Source organism: Oculina patagonica, chromosome 4 (assembly GCF_052425735.1).
Source record: "Oculina patagonica isolate OP01 chromosome 4, crgOcupat, whole genome shotgun sequence".
Taxonomy (NCBI): Eukaryota; Metazoa; Cnidaria; class Anthozoa; order Scleractinia; family Oculinidae; genus Oculina; species Oculina patagonica.
Genome location: NC_135761.1, coordinates 6,408,178 through 6,434,163, shown reverse-complemented (window position 1 = coordinate 6,434,163; position 25,986 = coordinate 6,408,178). Strand labels below are relative to the sequence as shown.

General features: G+C 38.8%; 3 protein-coding genes across 5 annotated transcripts; 2 read left to right on the top strand and 1 right to left on the bottom strand.

Moving 5' to 3' along the window:
* Window positions 1–328: 328 nt before the first annotated feature.
* On the top strand, window positions 329–8,841 carry LOC144649231 (mitochondrial calcium uniporter regulator 1-like). 2 transcript variants are annotated; one of them, XM_078508687.1, is made up of 11 exons: window positions 329–702; window positions 1,029–1,259; window positions 3,625–3,732; window positions 3,944–4,047; window positions 4,966–5,009; window positions 5,139–5,196; window positions 5,333–5,374; window positions 6,274–6,345; window positions 7,039–7,092; window positions 7,547–7,607; window positions 8,201–8,841. In XM_078508687.1, the coding sequence occupies exons 2-11, from the start codon at window positions 1,052–1,054 to the stop codon at window positions 8,257–8,259; spliced, it is 810 nt and encodes a 269-aa protein (XP_078364813.1). In that variant the 5' UTR covers window positions 329–702; window positions 1,029–1,051; the 3' UTR covers window positions 8,260–8,841. The 2 variants fall into 2 exon arrangements, with proteins under 2 accessions (XP_078364813.1, XP_078364812.1); XM_078508686.1 differs by lacking the exon at window positions 329–702 and having other exon boundaries at window positions 981–1,259; window positions 8,201–8,840.
* A 1,651-nt stretch (window positions 8,842–10,492) lies between these two features.
* On the top strand, window positions 10,493–15,336 carry LOC144649229 (neuropeptide SIFamide receptor-like). 2 transcript variants are annotated; one of them, XM_078508685.1, is made up of 3 exons: window positions 10,493–10,863; window positions 11,483–11,546; window positions 13,643–15,336. In XM_078508685.1, exon 3 carries the CDS (start codon window positions 13,707–13,709, stop codon window positions 14,889–14,891), a length of 1,185 nt encoding a protein of 394 aa, XP_078364811.1. In that variant the 5' UTR covers window positions 10,493–10,863; window positions 11,483–11,546; window positions 13,643–13,706; the 3' UTR covers window positions 14,892–15,336. The 2 variants fall into 2 exon arrangements, with proteins under 2 accessions (XP_078364811.1, XP_078364810.1); XM_078508684.1 differs by having other exon boundaries at window positions 10,493–11,546.
* A 1,588-nt stretch (window positions 15,337–16,924) lies between these two features.
* On the bottom strand, window positions 16,925–24,984 carry LOC144649228 (uncharacterized). The gene is made up of 3 exons (XM_078508683.1): window positions 24,375–24,984; window positions 23,106–23,642; window positions 16,925–22,506 (listed from the first exon to the last, which is right to left on the bottom strand). The coding sequence occupies exons 1-3, from the start codon at window positions 24,646–24,648 to the stop codon at window positions 18,347–18,349; spliced, it is 4,971 nt and encodes a 1,656-aa protein (XP_078364809.1). The 5' UTR covers window positions 24,649–24,984; the 3' UTR covers window positions 16,925–18,346.
* Window positions 24,985–25,986: the final 1,002 nt, after the last annotated feature.

Below are 25,986 nucleotides of genomic sequence, written 5' to 3'. Positions count from 1 at the left end.
CCTTGAAGGTTTGAGTTATTGTGATTCAACTGTAATTTGAAAGGTTGTTTTTAAATACCTAAGTGATAGTACTCCAACTTGTGAAGTCCCTACCCAGGGACAGTGGAACATTTTTCCAGGTGGGGGGGGGGGGGGCTGACTAGTGACTTGAAGTGGGGGAGGGGGCTTAAGAGGTTCTTCTCTTATAAAGTCTTTCGGAAAAAGTGGGGGGAGGGCCTAATACCAATGCCCTACAAAATGCACCCTTTTTGGGCAGAGCCTACATGTCTACTGCAGCTGAGTCAGGTTTCTTTTCCCGAGGAGCATTTGGGTAATCAAGGCTAATCCTGCCTTCACTTCAATTTTCTTTTCTTTTGTTGTTTCTTCCTTGCAATTTAATTTAAAAAGAGCTGACCATTTCTTTATTTTTAATTATAATTTATTTTAAAGGATGCTAAATTTTTATGTTGTTGTTTTTTTGTCATATATTTATTTACAGAAGGAAGATGGGCGGGGCCAAATACAAGTATTTTAGGAACTACTACACATCTGAAAAAAGTGCCCCCAATGTTTTGGCCAACCCCTTCCTAGATCCTCTCCAAAATATAAATAATAAATAGAAAGACAATGTCAAGGACTTTGTTAGGCTCAATTTTCAGCCTTTTCTGCCTTTCGCTTGGAGGAGGATAACTGTACCCAGCCCCCACTGACTGAAAAACCCAGGTACTTTATAGAATAAATTTTTATTTTACATTTCCCACAAGAGTATAATCTCAAAATTTTTACAGAGGGTGAGGGTTGCATTTGCACGCTTCTTCTTCTTCTTCTTTTTTTTTAATTTTTAATTTATTATTTATTTCAGTTTACTCTGGATTTACTACCCCACCCCCTCTATTCCCTCCCCGACTCCTCCCTACACACAACAACATTCTTGTTCAGCGGTTTTTACGTGTAAGTTTCTACGTGGTGTAAACATTTTCTCGACAAAATTGTTGAATGGTTCTATTTGTGAAGAACGAAGAAAAATTTCATCACTTTTCCTTAGTTAGGGTTTTTCAACAGATATTTTAAAATGCTCAAAACAAATCAAGTTCTTCTAAGCAGCTGCCTTAAATTATGGCGTTCTTGTCACTGTGGAAGGATTACTAACAATATTGCCTGTACCGGCTTCACAAGAACTTCGAAGATGTTCTCCACAACAGCTGGTTTACACAAATTATTATTGTTATCAACATCAAGATGTTCTTCTCTTTATTTTCACGGATGTAAAGAACATAATGGTGAGTGCTTGGTGAATGCAGTAATTAAATTTACGTTTATGGTTCGTTGGCTGACGAGTTTAAATGATGTTCAATGATCTGCCCTCTTTGATGTTGACAGAACTGACTGAAAATTCGTAAAGCGTCTATTTTACAATGCCTTGTTAGAAGTTAGTTATTGAAGGAAAGTACTATGTAAAAGCGTGGTGTCACTGAGTTTTCTGCGATTTATATACTGTCGGGGATATCCCTGGTGAAAATTTTTCATGGATCTTTGCACATCCTCACAGATCCTGGAGCAATCGACAGAACCCTTCAACTGTACTCTCGACCACTCAGTCAGAGCTCTTTCAAGCGATCACCCTTAGAATGATGCAAATAAGTTGCGAAGCCAAGATCATAAAAGATCTGCATGAAGACATTGACTAGATCTTTGAGGATGTTTGTCAATTCTTCAATTCTTGCACATGATGGTCATGATGTTCTTATTAGGTCCCTGATCAGAAATGATCCTGCAATCTAATTAACTGTGGGTGGAGGCAGGGGGGGGGGGGGGGGGGGTCTGAACCTCCCGCCTCCCATACCTTTAACTGTTTCCCACCCCTTCCCCTAGTGGTTGTCTCCCCTTTGTCCCACATCTATTGAGAAATATTATGAAATGTTGCAAATATTCTCCCAGCTCCCACCACCTTAGGAATCATGCCCTCCCTACTCCTGCTTCCTGCCCCTTTTCTCCCTGTCTTCTGCCCCCTCCACTTAACTGCTGACATGCTATGCCATGCCATGCTCCAGTGGTGGCTGTTTTGACAAGCTAAGCATTACAAGGACTGAGCTACTTTTTGGGTCATAAAAAGTGATCACAAACAAGGTGGTTACATCACTGAGGTGCAGTGGTCACCAGGTCATGTGCAGTACTGCACAATAATCAAAGTATATGTATATACCTGCCAACTCTCACGCCTTAGGCGTGAGTCTCACGCCTGCGAGTTGAAAACTTCAATCTCACGCCAACTCACGCTTACGAACCAATTTCTCACGCCTGGTCGAAAAATGTGAGTTTTTACAACCAAAACAGACAGACTTTCCAAAATAAATGTAAACTTTTAAACCAATGAGAAACAAAAACTCCATGTAAAATGAATAAATGACGATACTTTCTCCGAAATCTCAGAGTTTTGATGAGAAAAGCATTTGGAACGGGGTCGTGTTTAGCAAAACAGTCGTCCACGCACTAGGATCGGGATATGTTCGGAACGTCTTTGTAATACTTCGGACGTCTTCGTGAGGCTTCGGACATTATCGTATCCTCTTTGGAAATCCTGGCACTCTCAGGATAAAAATCTCACGCCTTTGATCCAGAAAAAGTTGGCAGGTATATATGTATGGTGTGCAGTTTCAGGATCATAGGCTCGGAGTATACATGTGCTGATGATTTATTCTTCATGAAAGATGCATGCATGGTTGCATGGTGTTAAGAAAGGAAGGAATTAAGATTCGATACTCTTTCAGTACTGTATTTACAAAAAAAACTGATATTACAAGAGACCCTAACAATAAAAATTTATAGTAAACAACAATAATCAACAAAGTTAAAATTATAATTCCAACTGAGCAAAGAAGCCACATATTGGTCAATTGGGCAGGACCCGGGTCAAACAGAATCCACAAAAATAACCTGGCTCACAATGTGTGACGTCATGCTCAGTTGATAGAGCATCGCAACGGCATCATGAAGGTCATAGGTTTGAATCCTGTTGAAGCCTTGAATTTTTTGTAGGTTTCTTTCCCCGAATTGCTTAAATTAGATAGTATCTGAAGGCCAAAAAACTAAAAGGTTCAATATTATGTGTTATCATTGATGATACAGTAAAAACCCGCGTATAAGAACCTAGGTTTTTTCAAGTTAGCCTAAACAGGTTCTTATATAAATGGTATTTAGTGTAAAATTAGGCTTACTGGGTTCTTAATTAGGTTCTTAACTTTTGTTCAAGAAATAAAGTAGAATTTGTAAATGATCTGCTCTTTAATGTCCAATAACAGTATTCTTGAAGGCTTCGGTAAGCAAAATACTATACTATTTTAATCTGATTCCGTTAAAATCAAAACTATACTGTAACCTTCACTATAATTCCCAATAAATCTTGTAACTATGCTGTAACTATAATGTGTACAGACTGTGTTATAGATATATTTTTGAGAAGATTTTTTTATTCTATATATTTTTGAGAAGATTATTTTTTCTTTTTTGAAAATAAGAACCTGTTTTAGAATTTTAGCCTAAAATGGTTCTTATGTGAAGGGTGCTTAAAAATGAAATTTTAGCCTAACAGGTTCTTAAATGTTAGGTTCTTATACGCGGGTTTTTACTGTATGTTTACTTTTGCAGCTAAAGAATGCTGGAAACGATCAAAGTCTAGCTCTTCCTATATCACGCCTGGTGGAATAACTTTTCATTTTGATACCCACAAGCTAGTCAGAAGACTTCAGGAAAATGGTTTGTTACATAATTTTGTGAAGTCTTTAAATTTCCTGTAGTATAATGCTGTGATTTTGCTTTTCAAGTTAGATTTTTGCTTCCCTCCATCTCAGTCCTTGTTCCAGAAAAAAATATTATAATGAAATTTTGTTATCTCAAATGGAAAGTGAAATTAGCTGTCAGTTAATGAAAGAATTTTCAACCACACAATGTTACTTTATATTTGCAGGTTTTAGTGAAGAACAAGCTGAAGGCTTAACAATGTCACTGGTTGAAATAATCACTTCTAGTGTTCTTGATGTGACTGGTAGCACTGTTTCAAAAATTGATCAGGTACATAATTAAAAATCAATGCAAATTATGAACTAAAAGTACATGTACTTACCTCGTTATGTTATTGAAAATCAATACGATTATATTAGACTTAACCTGCGAGCAGGCTCACCTTTGGTTCATACACCTGAGCCCCAAGAATGAATTGTTAGTCAATCAGTTTTAATTTTGAACAAATTTGACATCGTTCTACCAAAGAAATGCAAAAACCTTTATCCCTAACTAGTCACACATACAAAGTACACACAAAGGGGCTAGTTATCCCAGGATGCCTAGCGTGTGACTAGTCGCAGGGTAGCCTGCGAGCAGGCTCTCTATTCGGGGGCAACGTGAATATTGAACTCCTCAAGCGCCAAAGCCGCGATCCCGCGAGTGCTGTGCGCAAGTGCGTGGGCTCGCTTCGCTCACCGACTCGTGCCTTTGGCACTCGCGGGATTGCGCCTTCAGCGCTCGAAGAGTTCAATTCATGTTGCCCCGAATAGGGGCCTGCTCGCAGGCTAGTAGGAGGGATAAGTCCTCTGTATTGTTTACATGAAGGGACTAGTCACAGGGACCAACCACTGGAGCTTTTGATTGGTTGATTTATTATTTTGGTCGCAGGAACTAGTTGCACATACAGTATGCGCAAGGAGACAAGCAAAATTTCAATGAGACTAACCCCTGTGAATGGACTGACCCACAAATTTGAATCTGTTTGAATTCGCGGGACCACTTGTGTGCTTGTAGGGACCTAAATTTGGTCACTGTTACTAGATTTTTGTGACGAAAATGGTTAGTTCACACAATGGGACTTTGTCTCTGGGACTGGTCGCAGGGACTAGTCTCTTCATGTGTGCCGACTTTATACACACATGGCATTTGGCACTTTGACCAATACACACTAAACTAGTTCATTTTACTTTTATCCTTTTTTTCCAGGAACGACTTGAGGTCAAGTTCCAAGGCATAGTTGATTCAGTTAGGTATGAATGCAACATTCCTAAATGCGTTACTGCCTTGTTTGTTTGTTTTTTTACAGGTTGTCTGAATTTTGTTTTTAGTACGTCACAAAAAATGTTATAATTTAATGGGTCTAACTTTGTTCCCTTCAGAAATGAAATGTTTCTTCTTGAGAAAGGAAAATTTACTCAAATTCAAGAGGAAAACCAGGTACATTAAAGTTATGATAAAGTGATTAAAAGAATTGCTTTGTCTGCATAGCAGGCTAACAGAGGTTTGACCCTGTCTGGGTTTGTTCACAGAAGTTTGACTGTAAAATCAGTAGCGTTGTTTTTTCTTTCTTCAGAAACTAAGAGACGAAGTGAAATCTTTAAAAGGCGTTTTACAGGTACGAAACTCGAGTTCCAGTATTGAAAAATAGAATATATAGGTTGGGTTTAAATCAATAGCGATAAAAGTCTTGAAATCAGAAAGAGAGGCTATTCCAAAAGTCGTGATTTGCCAAATCTTTACTCACAGCAAATGCTGTGCCTGGCATGCCGTGTAACTTTTCTCAGCTAGTAATTATGTGACAATACAACGTTTGCAGTCGTTATTGTTAAGTAACTGGTCTCCCTTGTGGCCGTGATGTTGTACCTTCTTTACGTAGCTGAAACAATCCGTAGTAGTATCCTGGCTAAAGGTCATTTAACCTGAAGAACATTGCCTCGACACACGTCGAAGACACTGATGCTATACTCTTGGACGGACGAGACAAATTTTTCGAAAAAAATAAAGAAAATTCTCTGAACTGTTATGCTTTTCACACAGTTTTTTTCTTGCTATAACTTGATGCTGGGAGCTTTAGTGGAGCATGTTACCCGAAGCAGTTTTCCTTGCGACTTGCAATGCAACGATAATGACTGAAAACATTTCAAGTGAAGTTGCGGTAGGGGTGTCACTCGTTCGTCACTTTTTCTCACGACTTGCAGCGCCCTCACCAAAAATGTCACCTTGAAATCACCCGCCACAAGCGTAGACCATGCGGTCTGATTGGCTCGTTTGACATGTCACACGCAGCAACTTGTTTCGCAACGTTGCGAAAAGTAGGAGATAAATCTACTTTTCTTGTAACTCGCAACGAAACATTTTGTTGCATTACAGGCTGCAAAATGGGGTGTTACACGTGAATTTTTTTTGACAACTAGCAATGCAAGTTGCAAAAATAACCTCGTGTTACACCGTCTAAACATTGGATTGCATTGATTCGTGTAGCAGAACCTTAAGATTTTTTGTTCCGTTATTTAGGATGAAGTAGCGAAACTCCGAGGAGGAATGGCACTAGACTTCAGCCTGGAAAAGAGCCGAATCAAAGAAGAGGTTTGAGAGTAAATTTAGTTGTCACTCGCGGAAATTTTGATTGGTACTTTACAACATTTGATATCCTTGTGTTGTTTTCCAAACTTCTCCGCCAATCAAAGACAACACAAACACACGTGCAATTAGAGTTTCTCAGACTATCTTAGATCGTAATTGAGGCAACAAAAATGCCCAAAAATCGCATTCGCGGTTTTTCATTGACTTTTTGGTTGTCTGAGAAGTTTAAAAAGCAATTTAAAGAAGACTTCAAAAATAAATTAAATATTTACCTTGTGACAGTGGTGTCGTTTGTCTTTTGAGACACAAGCGACTTTAAGAAAGTTGTTTTTTAATTAGACGTTTAGAAAGTTAGTGGTGACTGCTTGTCCCAGGTTCTTAGTTGACAAAACTTGGTAACATTAAAAAATCTTGAAAAAATCTTGAAAAATTCCTTAGATTTGACTGGAAAACTTCCTAATCGACTTTTGGAAACTACAGGTTACCATAAAAAAGTATCATTATAGGAAGCGTTTATGTGTAATAAAAAAATTCCGACCCCCCCCCCCCCCCCCAAGGCGCAAAAATCCTTCCAATACTTTGCCCACCTTTGATTCTTCCACCCATTTTTGCCCAGCTGTGTTTCCTTATTATGCGATTTTCTTTCGAAATGCTTGCAGTCTTGCAAATGTGACTCAGTTGATGCTTCTTTTTTAGCTTGCAATGCGCGATCAAAGAATCAAAGATACAGAAAACAGAATAGAGACAGAGGTGAGTCGCTTTCAGCATTTAGCTACAATTTCTTGCAGGCAGCTTATAGAACTCAAGAAAATACGAAGAACTATAATATTTGCTCGGGGCGTGGGGGGGGGGGGGGGGAAGACCCATTTGAACGAGACGGAGATCTCGTCGTCTCTCGTAATGGGGTGTAAATTACTGATTTTGGTCTCACTTAGGGTGCTTAGGACAGAACGCCAATGTGTTTTAGCCGTCAAGGTCTCGTATTGAAGAAATAAAAAACGCCGTCAGCGGTCAAGACTTATCCAGCATGAAAAATGGTCTCTTTTAGGTAGGGGTTAAAAAAAGTTTGAGCGACGCCCACGTTCAAGGAGCATTCCCGTCCCCTTCATATGGGCGTCCCGTCCCCTCTCCCCCCGGCGTACTTGTGTCAATAGTAGATCATACGCATTCTTGACTAGCATTGGTACATTCTCGTTCTTTACAGGTTGCTAAACTTGGAACACAACTTGAAGCACAGAAGCTAGATTTAATCAAGTATTTAGTGGGTAAGAAGCCAGTAATTTCTTATCCACTTTCATTGCTCATCGTCACTGCGGGCATGTCGTAGTTTTGCCAAGAGATTTGAGAGGGTCTATTATAGGGGGTCGTTCAGTCCGCAGACCGCAATTTGTTTTTATATTTTCTCCTGAAGACCGAGACTGCCATAAATTTCTTGACCGTAAACCGCCAGATAATAAAGAATGTCCCCGCAGCCGACGCTCAAAACGGCTGTCCGCAGACCGCTAGGGTATAACAGACCCTATTTGAGGCAACTGCATTCCATGCGAAGGAGAATCTTCAGGCCTGTGAATTTCCTCGTATCCCTTCGATACCAGACAATACTGGGGAGTGCACTGATCGCAAAGGTTTGCTTCTTCTTTCGTTCAAACTCAACAGCCACTAAACGGCAAGAGAGAAGAAAAACTTCTTTTATCTCTTTGCTGCCCTAGAGTTTAAACTAATGTAACTGAAGGCCTGGAACGGGTCTTTGCTGCGTGTTTTTCCAAACAGGCACACATTTTATTTAAGCTCTAGTGTTAAATGATTTTGGTACTTCCTCAAGAAAAATCTTTAATATTTTCTCCTTTTTGTCTTGTAGGCAGCTTATTGTCTTGCTTGACGCTTTTCCTGGCTGTCTGGCGATTTGTCAAGGCTTGATGATATAGGTCGATATATTTATATATAAATAAATTAATTGATTGAATATTTAACAATTGTAGGCTTTTTTCGAGTGAAATGCGCGAAAGATGCGAACTTTTCACAAACGATTTCAAAGAACTTTTTTAAAACCACGGACTGTGTCGTGGAAAAGACAAAAATATACCAAAATGAATTCTCAGAAATAATTTAGCTGAATATAATGTAATTAAAACTGTAAATGACCACAAACGATCTAATTCGAAATTCATCTGTCAATCTGATCGTCAGCCGGAAGAACAAATCAAAATGGAAACTGTTGCGCAGTTATTGGTTATCAAATTGTCGGGGCGCAAGTGAAGTTTTTGGCAAACTTTCATATATAGAAGCACTTGATAGGTTTCCGTGATTTCCAATAACCAATTAAAAAGTAAAGTTTCTCACGCGAGCACATTGACAGCTGTCACTTTTGGATGGCGCCAAAAGGACATGTCGGGTTGCTTAGCAACGCTGAAACGACTGCGGGCACGGTCATTTTAGGTACTTGTTCTTCCGGCTGTGATTAGTAAAACTTAGTATACCAGTAAATAGAAAAATAATAAAATAATACAAAGAAATAAAATATCTTGTCATTTAATATATTTCGCAATAAAAGAAATAGCCTGGGGACACTCTCCCCATGCAGCTCTAAATGGACTTTACTTCTTATTTCCCTGGGATTTTGTGATGCTCGAACTGGGGGGTCGAAAGTTTCAGTTGTCTTGTTCTCCCTCCCCCCCCCCCCCCCCGCTTCCACCTTTCCCTCGTTTTCCCGTATTCCACTGATTAAACGAAACGCAAGGGCTCTACTGAAAGAATATCGAGCCTAGGACTTGCCAGTACGAATCGAGTGCAGGGAGGTTTGTACAGAAATGACCGAGAGTCGATAATCTATCTCGAGTACAGTCCCCAACAAGCCTTGTTTATAAAAGATTTATTACACGACTTTGACTGAAAAAGAGTTGTAAATGAAACTTTACCCAGTCCAAAGAAGAAAAATATTGCATCAGCACAGAAGCACTCTGATTGGTTGAACATAGTTATTATAGCCCTCTCATGCAGCGGAGTCTCAGTCGTGAAAGAAATAAGCATGGGCCAAGCATACACGAACGTCGCGCACCTTCTAAAAAGAAGCGTCTGCTTTGTAGAGTAGCTAATCTGCACCTATACGGGTTTAAGGTTGACAAAATGGACTGGGGGCCGATTTGCTTGATTGCAAGTATGGTTACAGTCAAAATTGGACAACACGAAATCCTATTAAAACACATAAATAACATTCGAGGAAGAAAATTAAGGCAAAGCAAAGCCAATTTAACAATAAATCACATCTACCATGCATAATTTGCTAAAGAAAAGAAAAAAATCGTTGACATTTTGGAAATAAAACTGAAGAAAAATTATTTAGTCACAAGCAGGAATCCATCAAATTTGGAACGCGAATTCTGGTATTTGAGAAACGTCTTTTCCGATCGCGCCTCAATTTTGGTGAAAAATAGCGCGTGCTAACAACCAATCAGTTTCGAGGATTTTATTATTGATATCATGATTTGGGGGCATGTTTTTCTTTTAGTAAATTGTCTTTTTAAAAGAACCGGGTGTGTTCTGAATTCAACTTTCACTATTCATTTCGCTTGTGTATCAAATCAGTTCATGTGTAAATCGAACTAAGAACCGAGACAAAAAAGTTTGTGTTTGGTCAGCTTGTGTCAAATTGTTGATTATACAAGTGTGGCATTTTTTCCATGTTTACGCAAATAAAAGGCTTTATGGCGCTTGTGATACCCGGGTAACATATCTTACATGGAAAATCGCACGTAATTTGATTTAGACTAAGAAGCACTTGAAAATTTACTTCACGAATTCAATTTACTACAGTGAATGAAACAGAGGTTTACAATAGCTGTTACTTTGAAGAAGCTTTATCGCGCCAAATCGATTTTGGCTTGCGGCTTTTTCCAGACCGCGGAAAGAGGCGGGAATTTATCCACAAATCACTGCCCTTCATTACAAACAGGCTGGAATCTTGCGAAATAAAGGAAACGTGTGTACGTGATCATACTACAGTATCCAAGGCAACGGTCATGCCCCTCCGGAATACTGCTAGTTTTTTCGGAGTATTTTAACAGTTTAAATTAAATTTTGGATCTATTAACGCTTTGTAAACTTGCGAAAGAATCACCTTGTTTAGCGTGCGATTGCGGTGTTTTGACAGTTTAATATAGCAAGGCTTAATTGGTGACACTCCTAACAATTAGCCAGTAAACATTTCGTTAATTGCCTTTCTTTTAAACGCCCGTCTACCTTTAGTGGTTGTGATCGACTTTGTGGACCGACGTACGGAAAATTTGAGTTTAGATGCTAATTGTTTTGCGTCATCTTGACGCATTCTTTGCTCGTAGAACATCAATTTTTCGCTATCGATGCCAACTATCGAGTTTAATTAGACAACAAGTTCCTTTAAACTTGTAACAGTGTAAAGCAGGTTACGCATTCGCATCTTGGACTTCCCTTTGGCGCGTTGTATACTTCCTTTGGAAGTATTGGGTGAAAAAGGTCACACGTATTCGGCCCTTTGAGTGAAAAAAGGTACGTCTATCTTCAATCTTTTGCTTTTGCCAACTTTTGCTAAAGAGCTCATAGAATCTGTGTGATTTGGTTTTATCTTAAAAATCTGGTGAACAGAGTAAATGAAATTTCGCTTAGACTTATTCATGTTGTCCCCATGCGGGCTTTTGTGGATTAAGGACCATTAAGGGTAGTAGCGTATTTGAGAATTTTCATAGCCTTTCAAAAGTTTCAAATTCTGAGCTTCACTGCATCAAATGAATCGTTTTAGCTGTGTAAATGCCTTTCAGTGCTCTGAATGTATCGTAAAAAATGATTGAGGGCATGTCTGCAAAATTAATAAAAGGTCTTGGGTTAGTTTAGCAGGGCAGATTTCTTTCAACAGCTTGCAGTAATTATACAATCGCATGCCAATCTTTTTTTATATAATTTTTTATCGCGGAATGTAAAATATCTTCTGTATTCGAATGGCGTGGGTAATAATATAAACCCAATCATGTTAATTGACAGTTTAGCACCATTCTTTCTACTTTTGACAAAATCTGCTTATCCCGCGAATGTATAAGCACGTTAATTTGTCGGTTTGTGTTCCAGTGTTAGTAGCACGGTAGTAAAACACGTTTTGTTCCTTTTAAAAAAGGTAAAGAAGGTGGCACAAGCAAGAACCGCCGTCAACAACCTTCGCTTGTATTCTTGAAACTGAGGTAAGTTTAAGCAAGTAAGGCAATCATGTTTTAAACATAAAATTTTCCTCTTGTAACTGCTTATACTCTTAGTGTTTCATACGTTTATACACAAAACTGATAGGGCTTTAATAATCGTTTAGATGAAAGGAATATCTCAAATACGTATATGAAAATGGTGATTATTGAAACAAATATTTCGAATATTTCAAATCGATGCATGAACACTGCTTTGCGTGATTTAGAAAATCGTTTTACTTGAATCGTTTTACTTGGCATGGATTAAAAGAATAAACCTAATTAGCTCTGCACAGTTCGCTAGTAAGTTTTATTTTGTTGGGTTTAAAGCTGACTTTTCCAACATTTTGGGCATTCAACTAACTGCTAAAACGGAAGGAAGACATCTTAAAGCAGTGTCGCCTTCGGTCGAATAATTGGCTCCAATTAGTTTAGCCCCTTCATCTTTCCACGCCGCAAACCGAAATGTGTATTTATGTCTCAGTTGCTTTGAAATAAAAATTCTTGTAGCCATGACTAAGTAAAGAAGCCGTTCTTCTTAAAGTATCGGTGTATTAGTGCTCAGAAAACAGTTGAATTGCGAAGAGAAGAATTGAACTAAATTGAAACTTGTCTAGGGAATGTCATTTAAACAACATGACTTGAAAATAGGATAAAAGGTCATTGATTGAATACCTTGCATTCCCAAACTCTACAGTAAGTCTCTATTCTATTGATTCCATATTGATTTCAATAAATTTCTTTGTGAATGTTTGCTATGAGATCGAGAATATTGCGCTCTAACCTCTGGCTCTGCATGCATGAGGAATACCAATTGTGTTAGTTGAGGTGTAGGTCAATCTCGTTGCTACACTCCACGCAGTAACAAAACACGGAATTTTCCCAACTCTTCTTGTTTGACAGTACTAGTGTATTGGTGTCGTATGGAGAAATTGAATTTGATCGTTTCTGGAAATAACTTGAATTTGTGTTGGTTACCGTATGCAAGAGAAGCCCGTGACAGCTTAAATGGTCTACAATCCTCATACAATGAAATGTCACCGGTATTTTAAAATCAGTTATTCTCTTTCTTGATACTGCTGGGAAATTAGGCTATAGAATCAAAACATTGTTTTACGACTTGAAAATTTTCCCTGACTGTTTAGACGTATCTCGAGTTGTTGTGACGATTTTGGGTCACTTCACTTCACTCAGAAGTTTGCAAAATGTTAATCTCTTGTTAGTTTCATTCTGAAACTGAGGTCTTAATATTTTTCACCATTACTTTCCAGTCCCTACAAAAATACAGGCCTATGTTCTTCTGTCTTTTACGAATATTGAGACCAAAAACTACTTCTCCAAAATTTCGTTTATTGGACCTTCGTTCCAAAATTAATCTGTGAAATGGCGTTTTCACAAGTAGATTTTTTTGTGAATACAGTACCTCGTTAACATGGTGGATACATACGAGGGATCTTCTTTGGAGTGCTCTAACAGCATTTCAAGGGATGATTTCAGCATTTCCTTACCGCAAAGTAGTAGCTGACTTCATCGGAAACAGTAATTTCCGCGGGAAAGGCTTGGCTAAAAATAACCTTACTTGTGAAAACGCCTTTGCACGCTTCGGGTAATGGGCTCCTCCTGTGAACACACTGTATCAAGCTGATAAGTGAAGAGGATAAAAATCCTTATGATTCCTATCCTGTTGAATAACTAAATTCAGTGTTATAAAAAAAATTCTGTAAATCTGTTGGGAAACATTTCGCGATCAAGTTTGGAACTGAGGGAAATTGGTGTTTTCCATATGTCGGTTCGCAACCATTAGACAGAAATTCTGCTGACAAACTGGGCTCGGAAAAAACACAACTATAAAATGATGGGGTTTAATTAAATGATTTAGTTTTGCCATATCTTTTGTAACCATCTATAAGTTTATTCCGGACAGAGCAAGATAAATTCAATATATAACCATAGAACTGGCAAATGAGGCCACACCTTTCTCAGTTGAAAGTAACCGTTAAAATCATGATCATCATTGGACAGTTGTAACACTAAGTTCTCTTACCACTTTTTCCTCCTGGAATTTTATTTATTTTTCATTGGTCTTTCTATCATTTCAGATTTTGAAAAGGGCTTTGAACAGCCACACGACTCGCTGGTTTGGGAAACTTAAAACAGACAGCAATGAATGCAAACAATACGACAGGCGTAAACGAGCAGATCACACAATGTATCATCACTGAAGACCCTCTGGCAGCTAAAGTCTGCAAAACACTGGCATACTGCCTCCTGCTTGTAGTGTCTCTCATGGGAAACACTCTGATCATCATGGTAGTCTACCGAGACGACAAAATGAAGACCACCACGAACTTACTCATCGTAAATATGGCAGTGTCCGACCTACTGGTCCCAATATTCGCCATGCCTCGGGCCAACGTCGAGATACTCTACGGAAATCTCCGATGGCTTATCGATGGTGGGTTTGGAGAAGCCCTTTGCAAGCTCACTGCATTTTTCCAAGACATCTCAACGGCAGTTTCTGTCCAAACCTTAGTCGCGATTGCTTTTGATCGTTTCTACGCAGTGTGGTTTCCCTTAAAAGCAGCGCGTATCAAACCTAGAGTAAAATACATTATTTTGCTCATATGGTTGATATCGACAGTTATCCACGCGCCGTATCTTTACGGTTTTCAGATTGGCACGTTCAACGGCAAAACCTACTGCTACTTGGGTTGGCCTCGCTCTGTCACAAAAATCGTCTTTTTACTATTAATAATAATTATATATGTAATACCTCTTGGATTAATAACAACACTTTACAGCTTAATTGTGAAAAAGCTTAGAAAACAAACCCTTTACGGCGTGCGAAATTTAGTCGTTCATTTCAACAGCTTCAGTCGCGAGAAAAGAAACAGGAATGTGCTTAAGATGTCACTTGCCATCGTGGTCGTGTTTTTCTTATCGATGTCGCCGTTCGTTGTGTATTTATCAATTGCTATATTCAGCCCTGAAGGGACAGTTTGTCTTTCAAAGGACTTTCGCTTTGTCACTCAGTATTTAGTCCACTGTAATGGTATAATGAACTTTTTTACGTATTTCACCTTTAATCAGAGCTACCGCCGTGGTTTCTTGGCAATATTCTCTCGTATTTTCTGCTCGTGTGGTTCCATGTGTCAATGGATACATGAAGTGGATGTAAGTTCCCGTTTTGGACAGGAATCGTATGTTGCTTCTGCTGGAACCGTTAACACTGGAATGGACTTTGAAACTAAGGATGTTGTACTGACAAGCATACGCTCCCTGGAGAGTGTTGAACACAAAGCGGTTGAAAATGTTAACATTGAAACCGAAAGTGAAGCTAAAAACTGACTTAAAAAACTCCTACTTGCTCTTCCTGTAACTAAAAGAGTTGTATCATATTTTTAACGCGGGAAACACGCCACGGATTTCTGTAAAACTAAATCTAATGTTCTGTAAAGAGCAAGGTTTGCATTTCGCGTTTTCCACTTGTACATTTGGAAAGGGAAAATTTATCTTGGAAAGTGCAACTTAATGTCTAATTTTGTGGTAGTTATTGTTGTTTACAATTATATTATGACTCACATGTGTTTGCAACTCGACGCTGTAATAGCACCCCTGTTTTCAGAAGTGTGTTTTTATTGAAATACTTATTATGTAAATATGTCAAACATCTCGGAAACATTAATATATTAAGGTCTCAGAGTGACAGCAATTAATCGCTGGGAAAAAAAAACAGACTAGGGGCTGCCCAGTGCAGCTGTAATAAATGTAAATATTTCAATTGTTTTTGCTTAATCAGCTTTAATTTGGTCTATATAAAGTTATAAGTCAACTTTTTGATGGGTTCTGTTTGGCATGACCAATCAAATCTAACAGTAAAGTTGTCATGGCAACATGCGCCGGCGGGAAAGCAACTATGCGCCAGGCCAAGAGCATACCGTAAAATTCCGGTTATAAGCCCTGGGCTTATACAACTTCGCAAGGGGGTTTGAGTGGGCTTATAAGCGGAGGGGCTTATATCCGGGAGGGCTTATAAGCGGAATAGAAAAAACGTTTCGGAACGAGCCACGGGAGTGTTGATCGAATTACGTTTTAAAGTTAAAAACGCCTAATAAAGCAACATTTAGCCCTGTTCAGTACTATCAACCGGCAGAGGGGGCTTATATCCGGGGGGGGGGGGGGCTTATAATCGGATGTATTTTTTTGTTTCTAGGTAGATGGGCCTATAACCGGGGGGCTTATAAGCGGAAGGGCTTATAATCGGAATTTTACGGTATGTGTAATTGCAAAACAATTGATGCCCCAGAGGAAAAAAATGTCGGGTGTTTACTTAAAGAAACACTTCACGAATTCTTCAAATTCACGAAAATCAGTGTCACCCTTTCAAAATCGTGGGATTTCGAATTAACTGAAGTTCAAGCCATATATGTTAAAAATAATATAGAAAACGTCTAATCCGAACCCAATCATTTTAACTCTCCCCTCCCCCCCCCCCCCCCCCACTCCCCAAATATTTAGGATGGTAGGTAGCTTGGGTAGGTAAAATCCGTTCCAGTCCTAACGATCTCGGAGGAGCCACGAACTGCTTTACCTTGATCAGCTTTATTTTTTATGAATTGACACCAAAACGGGGTAACATTTTATCTTAAGCTATAGATTCCCGTTCCAGTCTTCCCCGTTTCCTTGATCATCGGTGTATCAGAAATTGCTTCCGGTAGTGACAGTATAGGCCATTTCCGAGTTACCCTTTGCCTCTGTTTTAAAACGAGTCTACGTGCGAAACCATTCATATGAAAATGAGCTTCACATACACGTCCATTTTCATGCAAATCAAACTCATTTTCATTTAAATGGTTTCTCACGTAGACTCGTTTTGAAACAGAGGCAAAGGGAAACTCGGAAATGGCCTAATTGTTGAGCCGCACACACATTTGCAATTCCAGACTAAAAGAACCGTGGTTAATTTCAAGTACATCAAAGAAGGAATAACTTTGGTGCTTTCCATTAGTCAGAACTGGCCGGCTGGTCCGGTGGTTTTGAATGTGAAATGTGCCTTTTCCACGAGATTTTTCCACAAATCCACCACAATAGTGTATAATATTTATGTATTGACAGATTTGCCCCAAGTACAGTGATCAATAATCGCTGTAGTGCCCGATACCACACTGATTAAAATTTTCACGCCTTTTTTGATAACTTATTGATGGGTTCTGAATGATTTGACCAATCAGAAAAAAGTGTGTGTAGCAGAGTTGCCTTGGCAACAAGCGTCTGTGGAAAAGCAACCTTGCCCCAGGCCAACTCTGCCTCCAAACGTCTTTGAGTTTGATTGGTCAAAGAAAATGCTATTTTTCAGAAGTTCACAACAACGCAACTCTCAATTTCTTTACAATATTTTATTTTCAACCAACAATACCACCAAAAGTGACACTTTTTTCTTTGAAAGTTCAGACTTGTAACAACGGTCACATATTTTGTAGTAAAATATAGTTAACATAAATAAATGCAAAATTATCAACCTAACAAAATATTAACAATTTTAAAGCATAACGGCTTTTTTACAGGCATAGCAGTTAAAACTAAACTAGAACTATAGCTAACGGCAAACAAAACTCGTACACACAAAATGCATACATTTTGATCGATACCTACACGACGCTAACTTCATGCAGGCATAATGACTAGATCACTAGCATGTCATGCTACTAAATGCTAAATTATGCTACTACGGCAACGCTTTTAATTTACTTTGACATCGAAAATAAACTAATATGGGAAAAAAATATTTTCTATCAGTTCTAGTTCTCAAAACTAATCCATAAATCTTGCTCCTGTTACGTTGTGCTAATGATATGCACTACTGATTTTGTTATCAGTTCTTTGTTTTACGACTACTAATAATTTCCAAAAATTTGTTGATACCTTGTAGGTTTAACTACTGGTTTCAAACCCAGTCTCAGAATGTTTTCATTAACTTTCCCTGAGCTTCACAGACCTATTAAGCCCCAAAATTGCAAGTTTATCCTTACATTTATCTTTACAATTCATTTTCTAAGTTGACAGGACATAAGAATAAGAAAAATAATCAATTTAGAGTTATTGACTAGATCAAAAACAAAATTCTCAGAACTATCCTTAAAAGAAATGTAGAGAAATTGATAAGGAGAATTGATCTTTTGAGATTGGGGCTGAACAGGATGAAGAGACAGCATTCAAGTCCAGCTAGGGACGCTCGATCTTATAATTCACGTAACCAGCAAACAACACCTATCGGCTTGTGTTCTTTTGTTCCTGATTCTCAAACCACACGCCAACACCAGGCGTAAAATAAACAAGTGAAACTTTTGTGGGGTGTTTTCGCACCTTTTAAAATGCGCACTAACTACACCTTTTTAAAAGTTAGATCTGTGTCTGGATTGTTTTGTTGTTTTGCCTTTTATTATTATTTAATTTTTTCAGGAAGAACCCTCATCCCATCAATTTATTCTACGTTAGAAAAGAAACGGTAGAAAACTCACTGACACGTATCGTCTTTTTTTTTTTTTTTTTAATGCACCTAGCTTTGATAGCTACGGCTTAGACAGATTCTTTCTTTGCAACCTGTGATATAAATAAAAGAGGCATTGAATTTCTAGGCGAGATTGCTTTGCATGATGAGATATGCCCAGAAACCTTATTGACGAGTCTTTAAATGACTTCTTAATGTCACTGATTTTATCTTTGGAATCTTGTAATCTTTGTAGACGTTGTGAACATGAACTTGCCGACATGGGTCTTGTCAAGATAAAACGTATGTCCGATGCTCAGTCTGCTTCATCACTGCCTTCACTGTCATCAGCCCAAAAGTTCATATCTTTTAAAAATTCACGAACATCCAAATCCTCGGGCACGTCTGTGTTGGCAGGACAGCCAGGACTCTGAACTGTTGCCATTGGTTCTCCTTTTTGTCCACAAAATCCCTTGTTCATCGTTGAATGGCTCACCATCTTCGGCAAGGGCAATTTTGACAGCTTAGCACACTTCAATCCACAAAGATTTATTTCATGTAATCGACCAAACGAAGTAACACAGACAACTCTGTCCTTTTCAGGAGACACAGCCATGCTAACGATACTTTCCCGCCCTTGTCCAATTTTTGCGTAAGCAATGGCTTTCCACTCACTTAAGTCCCATAAGAACACAGTACCATCTACGCCATAGGAAATCAGATAGCGGTTTCCTTTTAGAAACTGACAAAATTTGATTTTGCCTAAATGTGCGCGGGGTAGTTGCAGAATAGTTCGATCTGTAGGATTGCTGAGTTCGTAAAGGAGAATTCTGTCCATGATGCAGCAAGCCAGCAGGTCACTTTCTGGCGAAACTGTACAGTGAGAAAACATATCAACCACAGTGTAGAGGCCGAGCACATTAGTTTCCTCTTTTGCCAATAAGCAACGTGGACCCGAAGCGTATTGCCAGACCTCAAAGCTAAACTCACCGCAGATTATTAATTTCGTGTTGTCCGATGAAAAGCAACAGCAATCTATAGACAGCAGTTCTGAGGGTGAGTCAAATGATGCGCTGAGAACCCTGTTCTGAACATCCCATACATAGAAATCATGATCATGGGTTCTTAACCCCCGCCTCTTTTGGATGAAATAAAGAAGCAAGGTGTTGTCAGGGGAAAATGTTAAACATGATACATCATCCTCATCATACCGGTCATCGCAAATTGACCAAACAAACTTATCTAAATCAAACAACAATATCTTGGTACCTTGATGAGTAACAATAAGATTTCCATCCTGAGAAGAAACACACTTCTTCACTGGGAACTCCTGAGTTACTTCCAAAGACGGAAGTACCGCGTCTGAGAGACTGGAAAGAATGATGCTAGCAGGGATAAATCTTGATTTAACTGAGCTCTTTCCAGGTTGAAATAAAATTACACTGGGAAGACTGCTGCAAAACGTTTTCGCAAAACTGATTTTATCTTCGTCTTGGACACAAAAAATGTACCCCAGTTGCTTTTCAGGTATGTTAAACAATGGTCTGAACCCTGTCACACTTGACAAAAACATATTGTTGCCAGTCTGTAGATGTAAGGCGTGCAGCGATTTGTCTTTAGTGACATACAGGAGAGTACTTGTGTCACCGGTGAAAGCAAACTGCTGCACGTCCTTGACAACATGTACTGCATTTCCACCAAAGCGTTTTCTCTCAAACAATTTAACTGAGGACGAAACTTCAGGAGTATCATCTGAGCTGAGGCTTTGTCTTCTTTCCCTGATGGCGATCCACTTGTCATCTAGTGAAAGTCTTAACTGCATCTTGGAAGGGCGATTGTGAAACTCTTTTGGTACTTTCGTGACAAATGACGAGCTACACAAAACTGAATCAGAGACGAATGCCGAGGAACTCCACTGATATATATTTGTCAAAAGAAAGTAAACGACAGTCATAAAGGCAAAATTACAAAGTAAATAATCTTTAGTTATGTCACCAAATAGTTTCCCATTAAAATCCTCGAAGGCAGTCATCCTGTGACACAAATAGATAAACGGGCTCAACTCAACATCCGAGGAAAAAGCTTCCTCCAATGCAGACCTTCCGGTCCTTACATTCCAAACCTGATATTCGAATATTTCTGGGTACAGATCAACAACGCGCTGACGAGCAACTGTCAGGGTTGTTTTTCGGTGATAACGGTAGAATGTATCACAATCTGGGCAAAGCAGCTTAGTAACAAGGGGTTGCCTTCCACCTCCGTCACCAGAATCATCTACAATTGCCTGTTGACAAGAAAGATGGCTTTCCAAAAAACAGCACCAGTCTGGCATGTTTTTAGTTTTCAAAACACTTAAAAGATCCCGTAAGGACTCGATGGTATATCCTGAATACCCAAAATGCCTTGAATGGTTGTTTGACAAATGACCCAATGGAAAGTTGGACAAAGTAATTTCACTACTTGGGACCCGAAGAAGCTCCTGCGTGGCCCACCTACAAAATATGTTAACTAGGCAGGACAAGCTGTGGCTTTGTTTTAGAGGATGTTCTCCTTTTACTACTATATAGCGTCCAGAGGAAGCAAAACAGCCCCATTTATACCTTGTTTCTTTTCCTGAAAACTGAGAAAACGTCCTGACACATCTTTCTTCCACAGAAAACCACCAGTCAAGTCTTCCGAAAAACACATACTTACCGTCAGGGGAAAATTCCAAATAATTTATCTCGTCTTCCGTTTCGATCACTTTGAAAGGGCCTTGTATTTTTCCAAACGAACAAGCATCAAACAAAGTGATGTCTTGTTCTTTTCCTCCAGCCAACAACTTCTTATCAGGTGACAAAGCAAAGCACCTCACGTCACGAAAGATTTCAGAAGCAGGATTAGGGTGCACTTTCCACTCCATCCAAGTGGTTGAGACACCATCGGGAATTACAACATTCACTTGGACAGCTTTAGATGCATTGCGTAAACAGGAATGTAGAAGATGAGGACATTCCTGAAGAACATGGACGTTGCTTTCAAGAGCCAAGCATATTTCTTGGAGGATTTCTTTTTCCGCCTTACTGAGCCGCTGACAACCAGTTGCAAGCTTTAAATCAGCAACAACAGAATAAATCTCAATTCCGTTATTCTGTATTCTCTTCCAGATAAACTGGTAACTTGTGAAACAACTGAAAACGATCTTCGGCGGGTCCTTCTCGGGATATCCACACAAAAAGCGAACGCCAACACGAGAACAGTAGTTAAATAAATTAGCTTCAATGGATGGAGGTTTTTCCGATTGTTGTTTGACAACGGCAGCAGAGAGAATTTCAACGATAACATCCCTGAAGTACTTACCCGCCTTAATCTTGTCGATAAACAATTTGCGAGAGGCTTTCTTTTTGTCGGTCAACCACGTTGGGATTAGGTTGTGAAGAAAGGCGAATTTCTGATCAGAAGTTTGCAACACCACAAATAGCGAAACAGCATCAATTACTTTCTGCTCGTCAAGATCTGAGTTCTCTCTCTGTAAAATGAAGGAAATAAACGAGACAGGAAGCGGCGAAGGAGCGACTACGGCACAACCAAACAATTTCCCGTAGAGATTCGCCCCTACTTTATCAAAAACCCGCTTGAAATTCTGGCGAAAGAAATTATCGATATCTCCAGGGAAAAGATCATCGAACTGACCAATCTTACCTGAATGTACTGGATCTTTAAGTACTCTTTCAATGTAGAAGGCATACAAAAACAATCCATTGCACTTCTTTGTTATGTCTTCCGCCGAATAGGGAAGATGGGAGAAATCTACGCTCTTCTCCAAAAATACCTTAATGTCCCGCTCGTGCTGTTGGTACAAGTAAAGGTCTTCGCTATTTCCTGCACATATTTTAATACAGGGGTTGTATTTATTCAATCTTGACTGCACAGTTTCTTCAGGACGACTGGTAATAAAGAACACAAGCCATTTAGGAAGCAGGGGGAAACGGTTCATTATAAGATCAAGAAAATCATCCCTGGACTCATACTGTGTCTCATCCAAAGCGTCAATAATGACTAATTTTCTCTGCTGACAAACAGTGGACATACCCAGTGGCTCTTGTAATAATTTGGTAAATAACTCCTGAATACCCAGATTAGAATTGCTTAACAACTTTCTTACGCCACCCTCCCCTCCCACAATACTATTGTACTCGCTATTGCATTCACAGAGTTGACAAGCAACAGTCCCAAGAAGATACCTGGGATCATTTCTTGTGCCATCATTGTGGCGGCAAAAGTAGGCCGCTCCTAAGTCTCCATCTTTCTTCAAGCGCTGTGCCAAGACTCCAGCCATCACACTTTTGCCAATTCCTGGATCACCAAGGAGAACATATGCTCTTGAATCGCTAGGATCACTGAACCATTTGTCAAAATCTTCCAACAGCCATTTTCTTGTATCTACATCGTGACGCTCGGCAAAAAAGGCGATGTCTGCCTCACAGTTTCCAATTTCTGAAAATAATTTGAAACAAACGGCTTTTTTAACTGTTTTTACAACTTTTAATATATTAAGTAGATGCAAAACAGAAACTAAGTCAAAACAGCAACAGTAGCTGGCTGTTCTTCTAGTCAAAAAAGGTGTGATGGCGAAAGCAATGAGTAGAGGAATTTGTCATCGCAAGAGAAACATTAGCTGTGCAGGCCATTGAAAACATAATAAAACGACATCAGTACCATTTTTTGCGAAGGCCATATTTTTGTTTTCTTTGATTTCCATATTCAGTCGGATTATTCAAAGTTTTCAACTTGGGTATGCACTTCAGAGATGTTGAGGCGAACAAAGCTCTCTACCTTGTAGTTCACCTCAAATATGACACTCATGAAGACACTTGGTTTTCACATTTGCGATCTATTTTTGTTCAGATTTGGATTTGATGGATTTGTTATCATTGACTGCTGTCGAGGTTCATTTGCCTACTAAATCGGAATACATGAATCATTTGCTCAGTAGTCGATGTTAAAACTACAGATAAAAATGATCAATCAATTTTATTCACACTGTTCTACAATCATAGTGCATTAAATGAATTTATTTTTAAATTACGATTTACCATAGTTAATTTGTGACTTGTTTCGGTTCTGCTGATCTTCCAGATAACAAACACGTTGTTGCACATCTTCTTGGTCAGATTGAAGTACACTTATCTGGCCTTGTGTAGTGTTCACTTTGTCGCACAGCTCGTTGTGATCCTGTTTGATGACCTGTTGTTCTTGTTTGATGACATCTTGTTCCTCTTCCACCGTGGCAAGGCGTGTGTCCAGATGTTCTCCCAGATGATGGAAACCTTGCTGCAAATCTTCTTGTTCAGATTTAAGTCCCCTTATCTGGCCTTGTGTGGTCTTTATTGTTTCACACAGAGAGCGCTGATCCTGCTTAAAGACCTCTTGTTCATGCTCTACCACGGAAACGCGGTTTTGAAGTTCCTCTAGATCTGTTACAGCATCCTGTAGTGCCTTCCTTAAATTCTCTCTGTTTTCTTCTTCTTCAAATGTCAGCTTGTCAACATCATTCTTCAGTGCATCAACATCTTGTTGAACCGTCTTCACCAGATTAGGGTCAATAGTGGCGTTCATGCACAATATGGCGCCTGTGGAAGAAGCAACAAGGCACTAGTAGTGTTAGGCTCAGTTTTACCTAAAACTTATTTTGTTTTTACGAAAATTATCCAAACACTTAATGTCCGGCAATCAGAATGTCCAGAATGTTCAGCGTTCTTTTTTGTGTGTGCGTGTGTGTGTGTGTGTTTTTTGCGTGAGTAACGCGGGTTGGTAGCATTTTACTTTTTGTTTGCTTCCTAAGCTAGGAAAATTAAGGGAAAAAAAAAAAAAAAAAAAAAAAAAAAAAAAAAAAAAAAAAAAAAAAAAAAAAAAAAAAAAAAAAAAAAAAAATTTAAAAAACGGAATTTAAAAAAATTTTTAAATTAAATTTTACCCCGGGGGAAAAAAAAAAAAAAAATTTTATATAAAAAAAAAATTTAAAAAAAAAAAAAAAAAAAGAAAAAAAAAAAAAAAAAATTTAAACAGCCCACACGGCCCTTTAACCAGGTAACCATAAACTTAGAATTTGATCCACGACGCTCAGCCTACATTTAACTTACATTACAATGCGAGCCAAGTAAATCACTTCACATGCACTAACAGAATAAAGTTCAAAATCCGCAACATTGAAAAAGGTTTTGATTCTTAAATTAAATTTTTTAAAAGATTTCAGAGAGGTTCCGCAGTAACTGACCTTATCATAGTTCGATAGACAAGTGTGATCTCCACCTTCTCTACATACTTGTAGTGTAAGACGTTTAAAACCAATATAAATAAAATACCTTTCATTTCCCAGTCATTCAGTTCCTGTAAAAGGTTGCTCTCATCAGCACTTGGCAGACCCAGGGCTTTCACTAGCTGTTCCATCTCGGCAAATCTCTGCTGAAAGTTTAATGGGTCCCAGTCACTGAACACACAGTGTGCCCAGGCATTTCTAGCTTTTCTGACATCACCAGCAGCACTCTGTACAGCATGAGAGAAGACTGGCACTTTACCAAGCAGTGTAAGCACAGCAGATGCATCACAGTGCTCATCAAAGGCGTTAAACTTGGCCATGTGGTTCTCTACATAGAGCTTGGCAAAGTCAACATGTGATAGCACTCGGCAGTCAAACAGGGAGTAATTGTACCTTCCACCTGGCAGCCTGGGATGTGCATCATTACCATTGATGTTCTCATACTTTAAGAATGTTGGCCAGTTCTTCAGTCGCCCAGATGTGCTCTGAGTATGAATGCTGTGGCTGGTTTGAAGATTGCCATACTCCTTCTGAACTTCTTGTTCTACAAAGGAGCGTATCTGCGTCACTAGAACCTTGTTGAGTGCAATTCCAAAGACTAGCCATCTTTTCTGGTTGTCAGTAACATTCCGTAGTGTAGACCTAGGTATCAAAAAATAAAACAACTGTAATTTTAAAGCTTGTTATCTGTGGTGAAATATTCACAACCTGACTGGTTGTATGTAAAGTATGTAAATGTATGTTAAGAAATTTATGTAATTTGTTTACACAAATCAGGTTAATGAATCCCAAATCAAAAAAAAGGAAAGAAAAAAAGAAAAGAAAAGAAAGAACACTGCAAAATAAAAGCGCTAGTAATAATTATTATTGAATGTACTCACTATATTATAATCGTCTATGTATTTTTTTGGTTTTTCTTTGTGTATTTTTTTTATTGTAAGTAGCGTATCGTTTATGTACTGTACGGTTTTTGTGTTAATGCATTAATAATAAAAACATAAAAAAAAGAAACTTAGTTGGCAAAATACATGGCATAGCCGAGAACAAAATAATCCAGCTGGGCTTTATTAAAAGTGGCTGGATGGGTTGAGGGCTTGATATGGCTGGGGCTTCGATCTTGGATTTCAGGACTAGAATCGCAAACCATGCAGTCTTCCTGAGTCCAAACAAAAGGAGAAAAAAAATACCTTATAATAAAAAAATAACGCTTGTGTTAATTAAGGTATTTGAAATTAGCGCGACTTAAATTAACGGGAATTGAAGGGAAAATTCCCAATAAAGGAAATTAATGCGAAAGAGGGGGTAACATTTCAAAATGAAGGATACAATAATGCGACGATCACAAACAAAAACCACTTGTTAAGACAACAGGAACAAGTTTTAATTCAACACTAGGTGTATAATCCTAAACGTAGGGGTTAAGCGAAGGAATCTGACCGCCTCGAGCGTTCTGTACAGTTTCAGTGATGCCAGCAGATTTAAATAACAACATAACTACACAAAAGGTACAATATAAGCCAAACTGCGAGAAAATTTTTTTTTTGCGCTTCAGCCATATACCACGTACCACCTTAACCTGCAATCAGTCGTTTTTTTTTTTTGTGGTGGGAGGGGAAAAGGAACGCCTGATACATTGTCGAGTCGTCTGTAAAAGGTAC